The sequence below is a fragment of the Micropterus dolomieu genome, linkage group LG13 (assembly GCF_021292245.1).
Source record: "Micropterus dolomieu isolate WLL.071019.BEF.003 ecotype Adirondacks linkage group LG13, ASM2129224v1, whole genome shotgun sequence".
Lineage (NCBI taxonomy): Eukaryota > Metazoa > Chordata > Actinopteri > Centrarchiformes > Centrarchidae > Micropterus > Micropterus dolomieu.
The window spans coordinates 2,259,811-2,274,354 of NC_060162.1; the positions used below are offsets into that span (position 1 = coordinate 2,259,811).

A 14,544-nucleotide genomic window follows, 5' to 3' on the forward strand; every position below is an offset into this window, starting at 1 on the left:
ACAACACTTTAGCTTGTAAGAACGGAAACACGATCAAACATTTGTCCAAAGAGCATCGTATACAGGCAGAGAAACGCCTAGCTCGTAGTTCGTCTATCGGTGCTCCATCTACGTTGTCAGGTATGTATGCTAGCAGCCTCCAGCCCACGCAGAGAGTTAACTAATGCAAACATAGGGTCATGATTACAAGTAACCGTTAGCCAGCTGATTGTTTAGCTTTGGGTGGTTCATAAATTCGGTTGACTGTAATCGCGTGTGCCTTTGCTGTATAAAATAAAAGGTATCCTCTAAATGTCATTATCAAAATATATAAAGACTGTATCGCGGCCCAGTTACTGTCACACACAATCTGCAGTGTCCAGTAACTCCAACCAGCTGGAATCAGATTCCTCTGATGTGAAGATGAGTGTGAATCATGACGGATGAATAAAAGGACAGGCGTGAGAAGGACCGGAGGCGTGGACAGCCTGTCGACACACATCCTGGCCTCCAGGAGAAGGAGCGCTGCATTCTGGGAGAAGAAGAAAAAACTAAAGAGATCATCTGGGCTCTCTGTCATGTGTTGCTCTCCTTTAACGCCGTCCTCTCTCCATTTCCTCATCACCTGTTTTATTCCTCCTTTAATCAATTTCATCCCTCCCCCGACAAGCAAATGCAGTAGCTCTTGGTCGGGTTGCCGTGGCAACCGCAGTTGCCAGGCAACGCGCGACTCTCCAGATTTCATCGCCATTCCAGAAGTCGGACAGATGGAGAGTGAGAACGCCAAGGCGAGAGCGAGGAGAGTGGGGGGGAGGGAAGAGAGAGAGAGAGAGAGGGGGTTCAGGAGGAGAGAATGAAGAGGAAGAAGTGGCTCCATTTTAACAGTTAAATTCAATGATTTTTACGACCTCAACAAATGCAATTTAAAAGGTTCGGTCTGTAAGTTTTAGTGGCATCTAGTGGCTCACGGTGCATTCACATGCTTCTCGGATGGTCCCATTTCCCCAGGTGTGAAGTCGTTCTTCTGACTTCAGTGTGTGTTCATGTTGGAATATGGAATCAACATGGACGCTACTACAAAAGATGTGTTGGATTAACATTATCAGCGCGTATAAACAACACGCAGATATCTAGTTCACTCTACATGGACAGCAAACTAACCGTTATAACTATATCATACATTACATGTTTGCAAAATATGTATAAGCAATATACAAGATTTTGCAGAAATCAAAGTTCTGTATATACACACACACCACCGAAAACATAGTTTTGGATCTTATATTGCATTTCTGTCCATAGATCCTCCTAAATATTACACACTGGACCTTTCAGAGAGCATGAACACACTAATGTCGGAAGAACGACTTCATAACTTGGGAAATGGGACCATATGAGGAGCACACGAATGCACCATGAGCCTCTGGTTGCAATTCACAACCCTCGCCACTAGATGCCACTAAAAAGTACACACTGAACCTTTAAACAGTTGTAACAGTGACCGCCACAGACCAACATTAACATTCATTTGAAGTCGTGTTTCTGCCCAACAGGCGGTTGCTGAATTTGCTGAAATCAAAAGCCAAAACAACGGGGCTGAAACGCCAACTGCAGAGTCAGGTGATGTTCATCTGTGGGTTTGTCACTACAAGCACTTCACATACAGTAATTTGATCTATTGTTGATTAGTGGAGCTTTAAGGTAGCGGCCTCTACATCACATAATGTGTGATGAAGCACCTCTCCCAGCCAATCAGAATTTAGTCTCCTTCATTGCCACATCCATACACAGAAGTCTCTCTCAGGAATATAATCTTTTGCTGTCACCAATAGGGGTGAAAATCAAAGGGTACCACATGATACGATACACAGCTCACGGTAACGATAACATCCCGATACAGCAATTCTTCTATCGCTTGACAATCCTAATGCGATGCATCACGTTATCTGTCTAACTATTAATACAAAAAGTCCGTGTATTTTTAGGCCACTGGGAATATTGGGTTTGAGTTTTGACCCTTTGGGGTTGCTGTAGCTGGTCAGTGTGGAGTGCAGAAGCAGCAGAGTAGCAGATCAAGACAGTGAAGTTAGCAGCTCTTTTTTATTTCACACAGAGCTCAGGAAACATGTACTTTAAGTACTTGTCACTCAGGAAGTGAAGCAAAACATGTAATTTATGTTCTTATATTTTCACGCTTGCGAGGCTAATGTCCGTCAGCACGTTAATGGAGATTCCCATTATATGTTAGCATAGAGCTATAGAAGCTCTATTTTTAATTAATTTTATGTATCGATATGATGGGCTGGAATATCGATACAGTATCATGGAAAAATGTATAATATATTGCTATATCGATTGATTGTCACTCCCCTAGTCACCAATGTGAAAAGCCTGCATAATTATACTCATACACACACACTTGAAAAATTATTATTTTTTTTTTATTCAAGGTGAAGTAGTGGCCAGTATGCCTGCTATATTTAGAGCGTACAGAACGTCCATTACATAATGGTCATCCAGCCTGACCCTGATTCTGTCTGGCCCATGGACTTTACTAGCAGGAATCTACTCACGGCCAATCTCTCACAGAGGACTGGCAGACCAGCTAATGTAAAGACAGGTAGGTGCCTCTCCTCACGGCTTTCTTTAGCTTTGTAACGAGGCGTAAAAACAGGCCAAAGACACTCACGCCCTCAGGTCTCTGGACAGTTGGGACGCCGGAAAACAGTCCTACTCAATCTAACCCAACTCTCCTACCTGTCAATTTTTCAAAATGAGATTTTACTGTTGCAGAAACACTCTCTAAACTGAAAAAATGTGTTAGTTAACGGTGTATCTCTACATTCCAGCAGCACTGCAGTGACCTTGGTTGTCATGACAGTCAACAAGACTCGTTGAGCTGAAGGACAAAGCACGTTAAGAGTGCTGAAATCAAAAGCAAACTCACAGCCGAGCCACTACAACCGTTGATTAAAATCGACATCCAATTCCGAAGGTAAAACCATTGAAAGTCAACCAAAAGCGGCGGACAGATTTTATGCATGACAAAAAAATAAAAACACAAATGGATCCATTGTGAACCAGACCCACACACAGGTGAAACCCACAACCTGGAAACTGTTTAAACTCACCCACGAGTGCGAGTGTATGTTCCCTACTTTAGTGTCATAATAACATTAAAGAATACCATATATGCTGGATGTGGCACAATCAGTAAGGGGCAAAAATATTACGATTGTCACTCGGAAGAAGTTTAAAAATCAATTCAAGCTGACAATAGCAGCCAGTGGGGAGGTCTCACAATTTTGTCTGCATCCAGACCACAGCTGCGGCGTTTTGAATGAGTTGAAGGGCAGAGCAATAATAGAGGCAGACTGATTATTAAAGCACGGATGCGTCTTTGTGTCATGTTCTGACAGGACAGATATTACAGTTAAAGCAGCTCTAAGAACTGACTCTAAAACGGCTTCTTGTTTCAACTCTGTTTACTGTAACAGCTATAAAAATACAGAATGAATAAAACCACCTATACCTAATCGGAAGCTTGCCGTTTTACACGCTCATTAAATGATAAAGCAGCCAGTCTGGGTTTGCGGTTACTGCCTGTATTGCTGAAACCACCACCTGGACACCTCTACGGTCACGTGGTGCTGTGTTTGAGCTTAGACAGCTATCTCTTGTTAAGATGCAAAGCCACACATTTGCCATTCAAATGTGAGCAGCACACAGGCCGTCTGTGGCGCTCTCAGTCTCACACCCACGTTCCCACTCTGTGCCGCCTGATGCGACGCTGCCCGGGCTCGTCACTTCTCTCAGATCTCTGCTGTTGTTCTGTTAATGAGCGTAAAGAGCCAGTGACGCAGCAACATTTTCCCGCACCGATGCATTCCAGCACAGCGCGTTTACCACGGCGGCTGATTGTGCAAGTAATGACGATTGGCAGATTTTATCTACTGGACAGCTAATGCTAATGCTAGCTGAAGTTCACATTCAGCTAACACTGTAAATATGGCAAGATGGCTACAATGCCTTTCATTTACCGTTTAGGGACATGCACATGATGACTACATGCTAAAGCTACATGTGCCAGGTCAAAAATTCAGCATCCTCACCAGCTGATCCAAGAAGAAGACATCTGCCGTCTCTCAATTTGCGCCCTTCTGTATTCAAACTTGCTATTTTGGCTACGTTCACACTGAAGTATGGCAAATAGCAGTGTCCTATGAGAACCCAGACGCAATTTATTTTGTTAAATCAACAAAATAAATTAATAGAAAAAATTAAGTGCTACTTTGTTCGTGATTCAAATAAATTAAATCAAACATTTAGCAAGCAACTGTTAAACTGTTACTGAGGAAAATTATATGGCGATAATCATCATTATTGTTTTCTTGCCCGGCCATAGGATAACTGCTCTGACGAACACTACTGCTGCTTCTGCATTAACTGAAAATTAAATTTGACGGGACAGACGTCTCGGCCTCTACTGATCAAATCAACCCTTTCGCTATCCGTGAGCAAAGTGGGAAAGGATAAAAATCGACGTGTTTGAAGAACACTCCTGACAAGTGTTTTGGTTTCATGAGAGAAGAGAAAGTGCTCAGCTGTAACAAACAGCTCCACATTAGCAAGAGCCCAAGCAGACTATTACGACACAGGAATAAGGCGGGGGGGGGGTGGACTTCTGCCTGTTGATTACCTGGAATGTAAATGTCCCAGAGGAACAGGCACATTGACTGGGCCCGGTAACACATGTTTTCTGGAAGGCTAGCTAATGAGACCTGAGCGCTGGGCTAATGACCAGCAGAAACCAGGGGACAGGCTCATCAGATCGCCTGATAAGCAGGAAGGGCAGAGCACCCATAAGGAACAAACGCTCACTGGTTCCAGGCTTACGGATGTGAGCGTGTTTCTGATTTATATATTTGGGGTTTTGGACTGTAACTCGAACAAAACCACTAACTCGGGTCTCTTGAAGGTGGCGCTGAGCACTAAAAAACCCTTTTACACCAAATTTAGCGCATATATGCAGGTGATTAACTCCTCTTTCACTTCTTTTTCTCTGATGTGTTGCGTTCGACCAGGGTTAGTAAACAGCAGAAAGCAGCATGGAAGCCAGTGAGGATGTTATGGCGGTGGAGCCGTAGACTGTAACAATGAGGCGCAGCTGCTGCGTTTCTGAAACGATCCTCATATTTAAACATTTATAAAAGTGATCAGATTCCTGCATAGAGAATTACGGCGGCACCTCCGTCGGATTTGGTCCTCTTCGCAGTAAACGCTGTTTTCTAACCAGTGTTGCACTTTACGGATTTTGTTGCAGATTTATACTCTACAGTGTAAGCTACCCACATAGCCACGCTGTTGTGAGCATTTATACTTGTGCGTTGATCTGCACCGCCAAAATCGCTAGTTCGTGGTTTGTCTATATGTAGGTTTAGCCGTCCGCTAACTTGGATAGGGGTAAAATGATAATCCTGCGGCTCTTCTAGACTTTACAAATGCTATCGAACCGAGTGGATCAAATTCTGAGCCATTCCACAGGTGTTGGGACGCAAAAAAAGTATCCATTGTTTTACAGCCGCTTGTTTGATCACTAGAAAAACGGGCTTCAAAGCACGGAGCACTTCCTGCGGGCTTGGAGGACACGCGATGGTACCAAGCCGACCGATCACAGATCTTGCAGTCTGCATCGCCCCCAATGTGTAGTTACATTTTTGGGGAGCTGCAACGTAATCAGTACAATGCACCGGTCACAGTTCGGTCCACACAGCTAAAATAATCACTAAGTAAAACAGATTTTCCAACGGTTTCATGTTTTAATAAAGTTTTACATCGCCAGCAGCCGCCGTTTGTGAATGCTGCCATGTGAGCCTCTACATGTTCGACTAAACACTAACCTGTAGAAAGTCAGTTTGTTTACACCACTGTGAAATGGAAGGAAATAAAGTTTTTATTTTTCAACTTTATCGAACACAAGAGTTCACACAAGTAAAATAAACAAAAATAATGAAAGTGTGAGGGGAGGATAAGTTTAAACGCTCTAAGAAACAGGTGGAGATGTACATAAATAATATTTTACCAGCAGAATATTCAGAATATGAGTATTCGTGGTTATGTTCTCAGCTTAAGCAGATCATGTGACCTGCCTCTGTAACAACCAGGCGGGAAGTTTCGGGTCAGAGATCAGATGCGAACGCAGAAGTCCCTGAAACCTGCATTCTATCGAACGGCCAGTAAGTGCAAAAAGAAGTTTCATGTCTTCTTCAACACAGCATGATGTTCATTTAGTAAATTATGGTCACATTTAGAGGAACACAGTCCAGAAAGCAGGTGAGGCTTCAGGGCGGGATTATCTATGATTGACAAGTTGTTACCATGGCGACCTGTCAATCAGGCTAGAGTGACTCGTACCCTCGGCACTGTGTAAATTTAACCAGAGCCGCTGAAAAAGCTTATTAGGAGGCGGCGGTTCACTTTCTCTGGTGAGTAGATTTAGTTTTAAGACTGTTGTTCGCTACACAAAGTTTATCAGCCCTGTTAAAATGACATTTGCACCTAGCTAAGCAAGCTAGCTAGCTCTGCACATGGCCGTTTATCCAAATACCGTCACTTCCTGGTTGCTAAAACTCAACATGGCGCCGCCCTATTGGCCAAACTAGAGGCTTCAAAACTGGGTGACGCCACGATGACTACGACCACTTCTTAGTAGTCTATGGTAACAACAAACTGGGACACTACAGAAAGCTGCAGATGAAAAATTAATATCCAGGAATTCACATCAGCTACAAGAGGAGCCTGACATGAAAACAGCTGATCTATTTGATTTTAAACATTTTGCTTGTTTGTTAACTGTGTAAATCAGCTTTTGTGTTATTTTTGATTTCATGTTGAGCAGCGCTCCTTTATTTTTTGTAATAAAACGTCTTATTCTTCAATTATATAATTATTTAAATACGTTTTAAAAAACTGTTTGCTTGAGCCAGTTGAAGGTGCGATTCAGGTCGGCATGGTGCCAGGAAAAAAAATAAATAAAATAAAACCTTGACTAAACTTTTAAGCTCTAGATATGATTAAACATTTAAACAAGTTAGTAATTTTAAATAAACACCAGCACAGAGGAACAGAATCAGATTGAACAAATTGTAGCTAATGGACAGAAACCTGGCAAGTGTTGAAACCTTCCTGGATGGGTTGAGCGTCATGAGTTTCACACTGGTGTCTAATAAGCATGTGCACACCCACCCGCCCACACATACACAAAGCACAAGAGAGGAAGTATGAGGCCATGAGCCAGGGAAATAAAGAGAGCAACAAGTCTGACAGAGCGAGAGCTGGAGACAAAGAGAAGGAGGCAGGGAGAATTAACGCAGTCTATTCTCACAGGGGGGCTGGGACCTAGAAGAGTAAGTAAACCTAGCAGAAGCCTGCGGGGCCGCGGCGGTCCCCTGGTACGCCACAACTGCTGGCACACGGCCTGCCTGCTCAGAGTGGAAACAGTCAGAGGAGCCAGCACAAAGGCGCTGTTACCAACTGCAGGGCAGGAGGAAGCAGGAAACACGACGCTCCGCATTGAGCCACCGCATCAACAACAGTGACACTAAACACAAACACAGCCCGTCTCACGATCGCAGCCTGAAAACTCCGCAGGTGACGGCAGGTACCTGCACGCACACACTGAAACAAAAGATTAATGAGCAAGTACCACCACGCTGATGTTCAAAGATCCCAATATGGGACATTCAGCGCTGCAGGGCCTTTTTATTCAATATGTGCAACAAAAAAAAGGAACGAAAATTACTTTGTCAGGAAAACACGAAGTGGTTTATTTTTAGCCCGCGTGGTGTAAAAATGTGGAGAAAGTGTCGAGTTTGTGATAATGGCTTTTTATGGCCAGCTAGATTGCTGGGTGTGGACGTCAGGACAAGCAGCAGTAATGGAGGAAGAACCCCAGAGAGACCAATAACACCCCCCCCCACCCCCTTGACCACAAGCAATCGATGTTGTAGATTGTAATATCCGGTGGATGTGGGTGCACGTTTCTTGCACGGCCGAAGTGTCACATAACAGATACACTGATGAAACCACACTGCAGTTTCAGAGGATCTCCATCGACTAAGTGCGGACCAGGTTAGAAAAGCGGCAGTGAAAACACCAGTCAGGTGTCATTTGTTTGTTACAACTTTGGATTTGTTTTGATAGGCTACGTCGCCAACGCCTCGACGTGCAGCGCCGCTGCTGCTGTGAACAGAATTGTGGGAGGTAAAGTCCAGAAGACAAGTTCTTTTCTTTGGCAACTTTATAGAAAATGGCCTACTACTGATGGGAAATCACCGGAGCAGACTTACAGGGAGAAGGAGAGAATGAAAGAAGCAGGGCACGCTGACGTGTTCGCAGCAGAGTGTGCACACACGATATATTATACACACCGGTAGTCAACCTTACAGGACCGGATATGACTTTTTGGTCCATATCGCCCAGCCCTAGTACCGAGGGTCCAACAAGTGGAAGATGACGACAAGAGCAGCTGCAGCGACGGCTTCGCCGCCAGGTAGAGAAACCGGCGTTACCTTCTGTAGCTCCGTGTCAAAGCCTCGATTTCTCAGAGTTTTAGGAAAATGTTGGAACTGTTTTTTCCCCCCCAACACAGAAATCTTAAACCACTGCGAGTATAGATAGTGACCACCTTTAAACATTTCACACCTGTGAGCTTGTAAAAAAATAAAATAAATAAACCTTCACAGCTGTTTCACAGTTGTTTTGTAATGTTGAAATGTTTTTATTAAAAAAGGTTGGAATTGGGGATTTTATTATCGTTTTGTTTTTTTACTGCGGTATTGACTTTGGTAATCATGGGATTTCACTGGGGTTGGTATCTAGATGTCTGGTGTCGTGATATCCTTAATAGCAGTTGGGATATTTCAGTTTGGACCGTTGCTACAGCCAGCCTATTAAAAGATTTGTTAGCCTCAGAGCTCATGGGATTCAGGTATTTTATCAACCTGAGACCAAAATGGAACTGCAGGGAGGTAACCCTTATTACACAGGTACAGAGTTAAGTGTAACAGCAGTGACGTATGGGATTAAGTCAGCAAACACGCTCCGTAATGTCCGATACATCGCAATATCACCCTGAGTTTGTGGCTAACATTAGCCACCATAAATATTGGTATTAGCTTAGTTGGCGTTTATGAAATCACGGGGCCTTTCTCAATCTGTGTTCTTGTGAAACGTCATCTTTTTGTGGCCCAAGTTCTGTCCCAATACACAAGTTTGCATTTTGGCAAGAACAGTTAAAATTCCCGGAAGTGTTCTTGACGCGCCCGTTTTACCGGAGTGTGTGAACTTGACGGAAGAGATATCCCAGCATTCATTTCGGCATTTAAGCGAGTGGCGGCAAGAAGCTGAGAGAGAGGCTGACAACAGAACGCTTTCTACTATTTTCATACGTTACTTCATCACTAAATCCACTTCTGAGAAGGTTAGGGCTAGGGTTTTAACATCATTACATTCCGAATCATTTTGTAAGGTTTTCACTTAAATCAAGAGACAAGTAGATGATGTACCGAAAAATCTGGTCTTGTGAAACTTAGAAAGAAAAGGAGACCGTCTTTGCTTTATTATTGTTAGTATTATTGTTATAGTTAGTGTACAGTAGAGTTGTGGTCACAGTATTTGCCTTTTATTTTATATATTTTTTATGTATGTATTTTATATGTATTAACCCGATTCTGAGCTTTTTGTTTTGGGGGATAAAGCCTGGCTGTTATAATAATAAGAGCAATTTAGAGCAATGCAGGCGGCCTCTGTGCTGGGGGTATTAAGCAATACCAGCAAGAACGCATCGTCTCAAACCGTCAGCAGCGTTCTGCGCGCTCGTGACATTGCAAGTTCATTCTTCCGAGAACGACCAGCAAGACTCCCCAAGAACACAAGTCCGTTCTTTGCATTCTTGGTTTTGAGAAACACCCGCTGTCTTCATTACATAGTTTGCCCACCAGAGAGCACCGGCAAGTTTGTGTTCACCTGTAAACGTGTCCTTTCACAATCGAGGGCACAAACGAATTCAATGGGATTACAGCCGTGGAATGATTTGCGATATTGGAGGGAGTGATCATTTTCATATAATTACTCTCACGGTCATTGAAAAATATTAAAATAAATTAAGGGGTGATTTTTGCAGGGATCTGTACCAAACAAAGATGTTTTTTGTCAAGTCTGTAGAATAAGACATGAAGGACAGGACATCAGTGCAGCACAACGATATTCAATTTAAAATGGTATATGGACACACATTTCACCTTTAACACACATTTCATTTGAAAACTGCAGTTTTTCAATGACTTGTTCAGCCCTAATATATGTTTTTTGTTCTTTTATTTTACAAAAACTCTCAAATAGAGATTTCGGTCATTCTTAAATGGTCAGTATCGGAGCAAGGCAGCCAATTTAGACCAAATGTGGTGGTGAATCAGCCAATTTCTGTGTAAAGTGAGAGCATGTCTTCAGCAGCTCGGAGGAGCGATGTGCACCATTGGTTGTGTAAATGTGATCACATTCAAGTAAAACAGATTTCAACAAATTGTTTTATTGGATTGTCTTCCCTCCTGCTGCTGAATGCTGGTAATTCATTTACAACGTCTACAGCATTTCATCTGAGCGGGTACTGTCCTTTAATATAATAAAAACAAATGTCAAGACTTACCGATTTTCTGGTTGAAAATTTTGTCAAATGTCAGTTCATCTCTCTCCTCGAGGTACTTCTGCATCACGCTGCGGATACTGTGAACACAAGGAGGTAGGGGAGGGAGAGGTGCATTAATACACGCAATCATTAGCAGATCACTCAGCCAGACGCAACAATAGCCTAATGTCAGAGACGGCTGTCGTGCCCTCCTCCACCTCCACCTCCACTCTGTGGTCCCGGCCGAGGTTTGGGACTCTCCCCGCCACCCGTCCCCTGACACAGTCAGACTGTGAGGGACACATGGGAGGCTGCTGGGGGACCTGGAGGGAAACATGCTACCCTGGGAACAGGTGTTAATGAGAAAGAGAGTGGGGAGAATTAATCAATTAGCACCCCCTCCATGGGCCCATTAACGACACCAGCGCCCTGCATACATGAGAGAAAAGTGCCCGGGCCTCACCTGCAAACACCACTGCAGGCACATACTGAGCATGTGCGAGGCGAACCCATGGCTCCTTATGACTAGGTCATAATTTCTGCAGTATTTACATTGTGATAGCGTTTGCTCTTTTCCCCAGTTTGCTCTCACGGCAAGGTAAAGTTGTTTTCTGTTCAAACGGCAGACAGACAGCGCTACCATAAATAACCTTTGGCTTCCAGGATCCAGTCCAAAGGAAATCCTAAAAGCTATAGAAGCATTCCCAGAACAAAATGTCAGGGACTGCAGCGAGCACTGATGCTGACTGACTTTATAACACTTGAGTATTTATTATTTTACAGTTTATAACTTATCGCTCTTGTATGCAGCAAGGGTATTATAGTTTTTCATTTCATTTGGACTTTTTGTTTTCAATTTGAGTTTAGTTTATTAGTTTTAAAGTTGGTTTGCTACTTTACTTTTAGTTTAGTATGTATTGGTTTCAGTGTTTTAGTTTCAGTCTTTGGGACTCGGCCGCTTTCTCCCAACTTTTGCTGCCATGATGCCATGTGAGGGGCGTGGACTGAAAACTGGCACAGCTAAGAAATTGAAAGATATATCTGAAATCCACCCAAAAAATAAACAAACATAGACGAAAGACATTTACTCTATTACTATAATTTTAGTTTTTACAAACAGACAATACAGTTTCAGTAAGTTATCAGGGTATAAAACCTTGTTTTTAATTTTTATGTTAGCAAATATTTTTTCACACCTGAGTCTCAACTGGCCTCCATAGACTTTAATGTATTGAATACTGGGGATGCACCAGTCCCATTTTTTCAGATTCCGATACGAATACCTGGGCTTTGGGTTTCAGCCGATGGCGATTAATGATCTGAAAGCAGTGGCTTGACTTAAAATCTGCTTCCTAATTTTGCTAAACAAAATGGTTGGTAGTGTTATATTTAGCTACCGCGGCCCCTCGAAGCCTTTGCAGATATTGCAAGTAGCCGTAGATCTTGTTAGTGTGACATACCTCTAAACTGCTGACCCCTTGATTTTAGCTCCCTCCATGTTATGTCAGCTCCATCGACCCCCTTGTCACCGATCACTGATCCAGCTATTAGAGTCAGTATATCAGTCATAGTAATTAGTAACCTGTCTGTGTCATTACGATGAGTTTAGAATAATATGCACGACTTGAAATACTAATATTCTTGGTAGTGTTAAAACTGTAGGATGTAAAGTGTTTTTTTCCCCCCACAAATAGCTAATTAAATATTCAAATGCATCTCCAACAATGCAGGAATCTCTACTCGTGTCGCGACATACGGACAGTTTAGGAGACATACACAGTTTTGTAGTTACAGGTGAGCAGAAGGATAATGTGTGGGACTGTGGCGCCACAGCTAATAAAAGCTAAATTTACCTCCGTCCCCCAGTGAAAGTCAACAACATGTTGTTGTTGTAGCTTGTATATTTTCTCCAGCCCATAAAAATATGAAGGCACTGCAGGCAGACACTAAAAGTATAACTCTGTCCAATTCACGGGGTCTAAACTGGGACTACTTGCAACCAAACGTTGTATTTGAATGTTACGTGGGCAGATCTGTTGGGAGAGTGGGAATGAGCAGTGGATGCAGCATTTCAACTGCAGCAGCAGCAGCTACAGGAACAAAAACCTAGGAAGTAAACACTTCCTCTTTTAGAAGAGGCCTGTTTGTGTGCCCCACTGAATCACTAGCAGCTGACTCTGGATTATTTGTATGAAACCTCACCACTTAGACTCCATATTAAGGCAGCTGGTAAGATTAACCGTAAACTGCGGGCCTCAGACATAAATAAAATATGGTGGTGAGAAGTTTCTGATAAAGCGTGAATGGTTTGTGATGTCCGGTAAGAGGGGATGTTTGCAGACAGACCGCAGTGGGTGATGACATGAAAACACAGGTGCGCAAAAGAAAGAAATCACATGGGTTTTTATTTATAATGTCAGTTCAGCCGATTCACACAGACTCGTATCGGGCACAAAGAGAGTTTGTATTTTAACTGCTCAGGATTTGAGATCTCCATCACCACCCTAATACAATGCAGCGTTTCCCACAGGAGTATGAGAGACTATAGTGTGTGGACCTCGGACCCTCCGGGAGGGAAATATGCACATTTTAAAGTTTAATTCATTAAGTTAATCTGGTGTAACTTGAGAGCAAAATTAAGAGGCTCAGTCTGTGAGGAACTCTGTGCTCTTGTAAACAGTTTGGTCATAATGACCTTGTATAGGAATAAACTCTGATGACAGATAAAAAAAAAGTCAACAACTGAAATGTTTCTGCAGCAAAATCAAAGAATCAAGTAATCTTTATTCCATACTGTGTAAACTTGGTGTTAAAAACGTCGTATTCATAGAATATATCGTCTTTCAACCAAGATTTTCCGCTCCCAAATTGGCTTGTATCATAAACCTTAAAAGAAAAGTGTTTGTCTCGAGTCAGATGCCAAAGTGCGTGAGCGTGTGAGCTTATAGTAGCGCCTCAAAACACAACATTATAATTCTTGTGTTATTTAGTCCAACTGTAAGTTATTATGAAGTTATGGCGGAACAATTTAGATTGTTACGTGCCGCCATAGTCTCGGTAATTAACAGGAAATGGTGGCTTGTTGGTGGCGTTGAAATATATGATTTTTACAACCTCAACCGCAATGTTTCTGCTGTGAAAACACGCGCCAGTCGCTCTAAATAATGCACAGACCGTTGAGAGCGGAGTTCGGCGCTGTATTACACCCAAGAAACCAGCAGCAGCATTAGCTTACGGGAGCAGATGACCGGAGCAGAGCAGAAAACAAAGAGGCTCCCTGCTGTGACAGTCTGAGTGACAGAATGACTGCTGGCACACAGTGATAAATAAGGCAAAATTACCTAGAGGGGACGGCCACGATGCTGAAAATGTGTTACAAGTGAATGAATGGAGCACTAATGCTGGTTTTCCATTTGCTGTATTATGAACAGAAGCCGATAGAAATGAAACAATTAGCGCAGAGAGTCTCTGTTAAACATGCTCCCATGTGCCATCATTCAAATATGAAACTACACCAATGACACCTTCACCCCCTCCAACCACTGACAGGAAAAAGGTTTCTGCTGCAGGTTTGGGGGGAAAAAAATGTGTCTGATTTTACTGGAAAGGAAAATTTAGTGCAATAGTCCCGACACCGTTATCATCTCCAGCAGCGCTACGTTGTGGTGTCGGAGGCATAAAATGCACTGCAAGACTGGCAGCCTATTTCTGACACACACACCCACCCTGTCGCCCAACACTTGCTCCAGTGCATTGATAATGCATCACTACAGAAGGTGCCTCACCCCTGCTAGCTGTGGTTGTCTCATGTGCATGTGTTCACTCGCATAAACTTAGTTAAAAACTTGGTGGCCTATGACGTTACAAGTCACGGTGCAGGT

The 14,544-nt window shown here is 43.0% G+C and overlaps 1 protein-coding gene and 1 long non-coding RNA gene across 5 annotated transcripts in view; one reads left to right on the plus strand and one right to left on the minus strand.

The window, feature by feature from the left end:
- grk3 (G protein-coupled receptor kinase 3) overlaps window positions 1–14,544 on the minus strand; it is a 78,734-nt gene that overhangs the window by 49,037 nt on the left and 15,153 nt on the right. For all 4 annotated transcript variants that reach the window (XM_046067512.1, XM_046067510.1, XM_046067509.1 and 1 more), the window contains one exon: window positions 10,685–10,761. In XM_046067512.1, the coding sequence (XP_045923468.1) occupies window positions 10,685–10,761 (77 nt within the window). The remainder of the gene's footprint in view (window positions 1–10,684; window positions 10,762–14,544) is intronic.
- Window positions 1,576–7,645, plus strand: LOC123982128. Its single transcript, XR_006827908.1, has 3 exons — window positions 1,576–1,599; window positions 2,430–2,599; window positions 7,366–7,645. It is a non-coding gene; the product is annotated as an uncharacterized LOC123982128 (long non-coding RNA).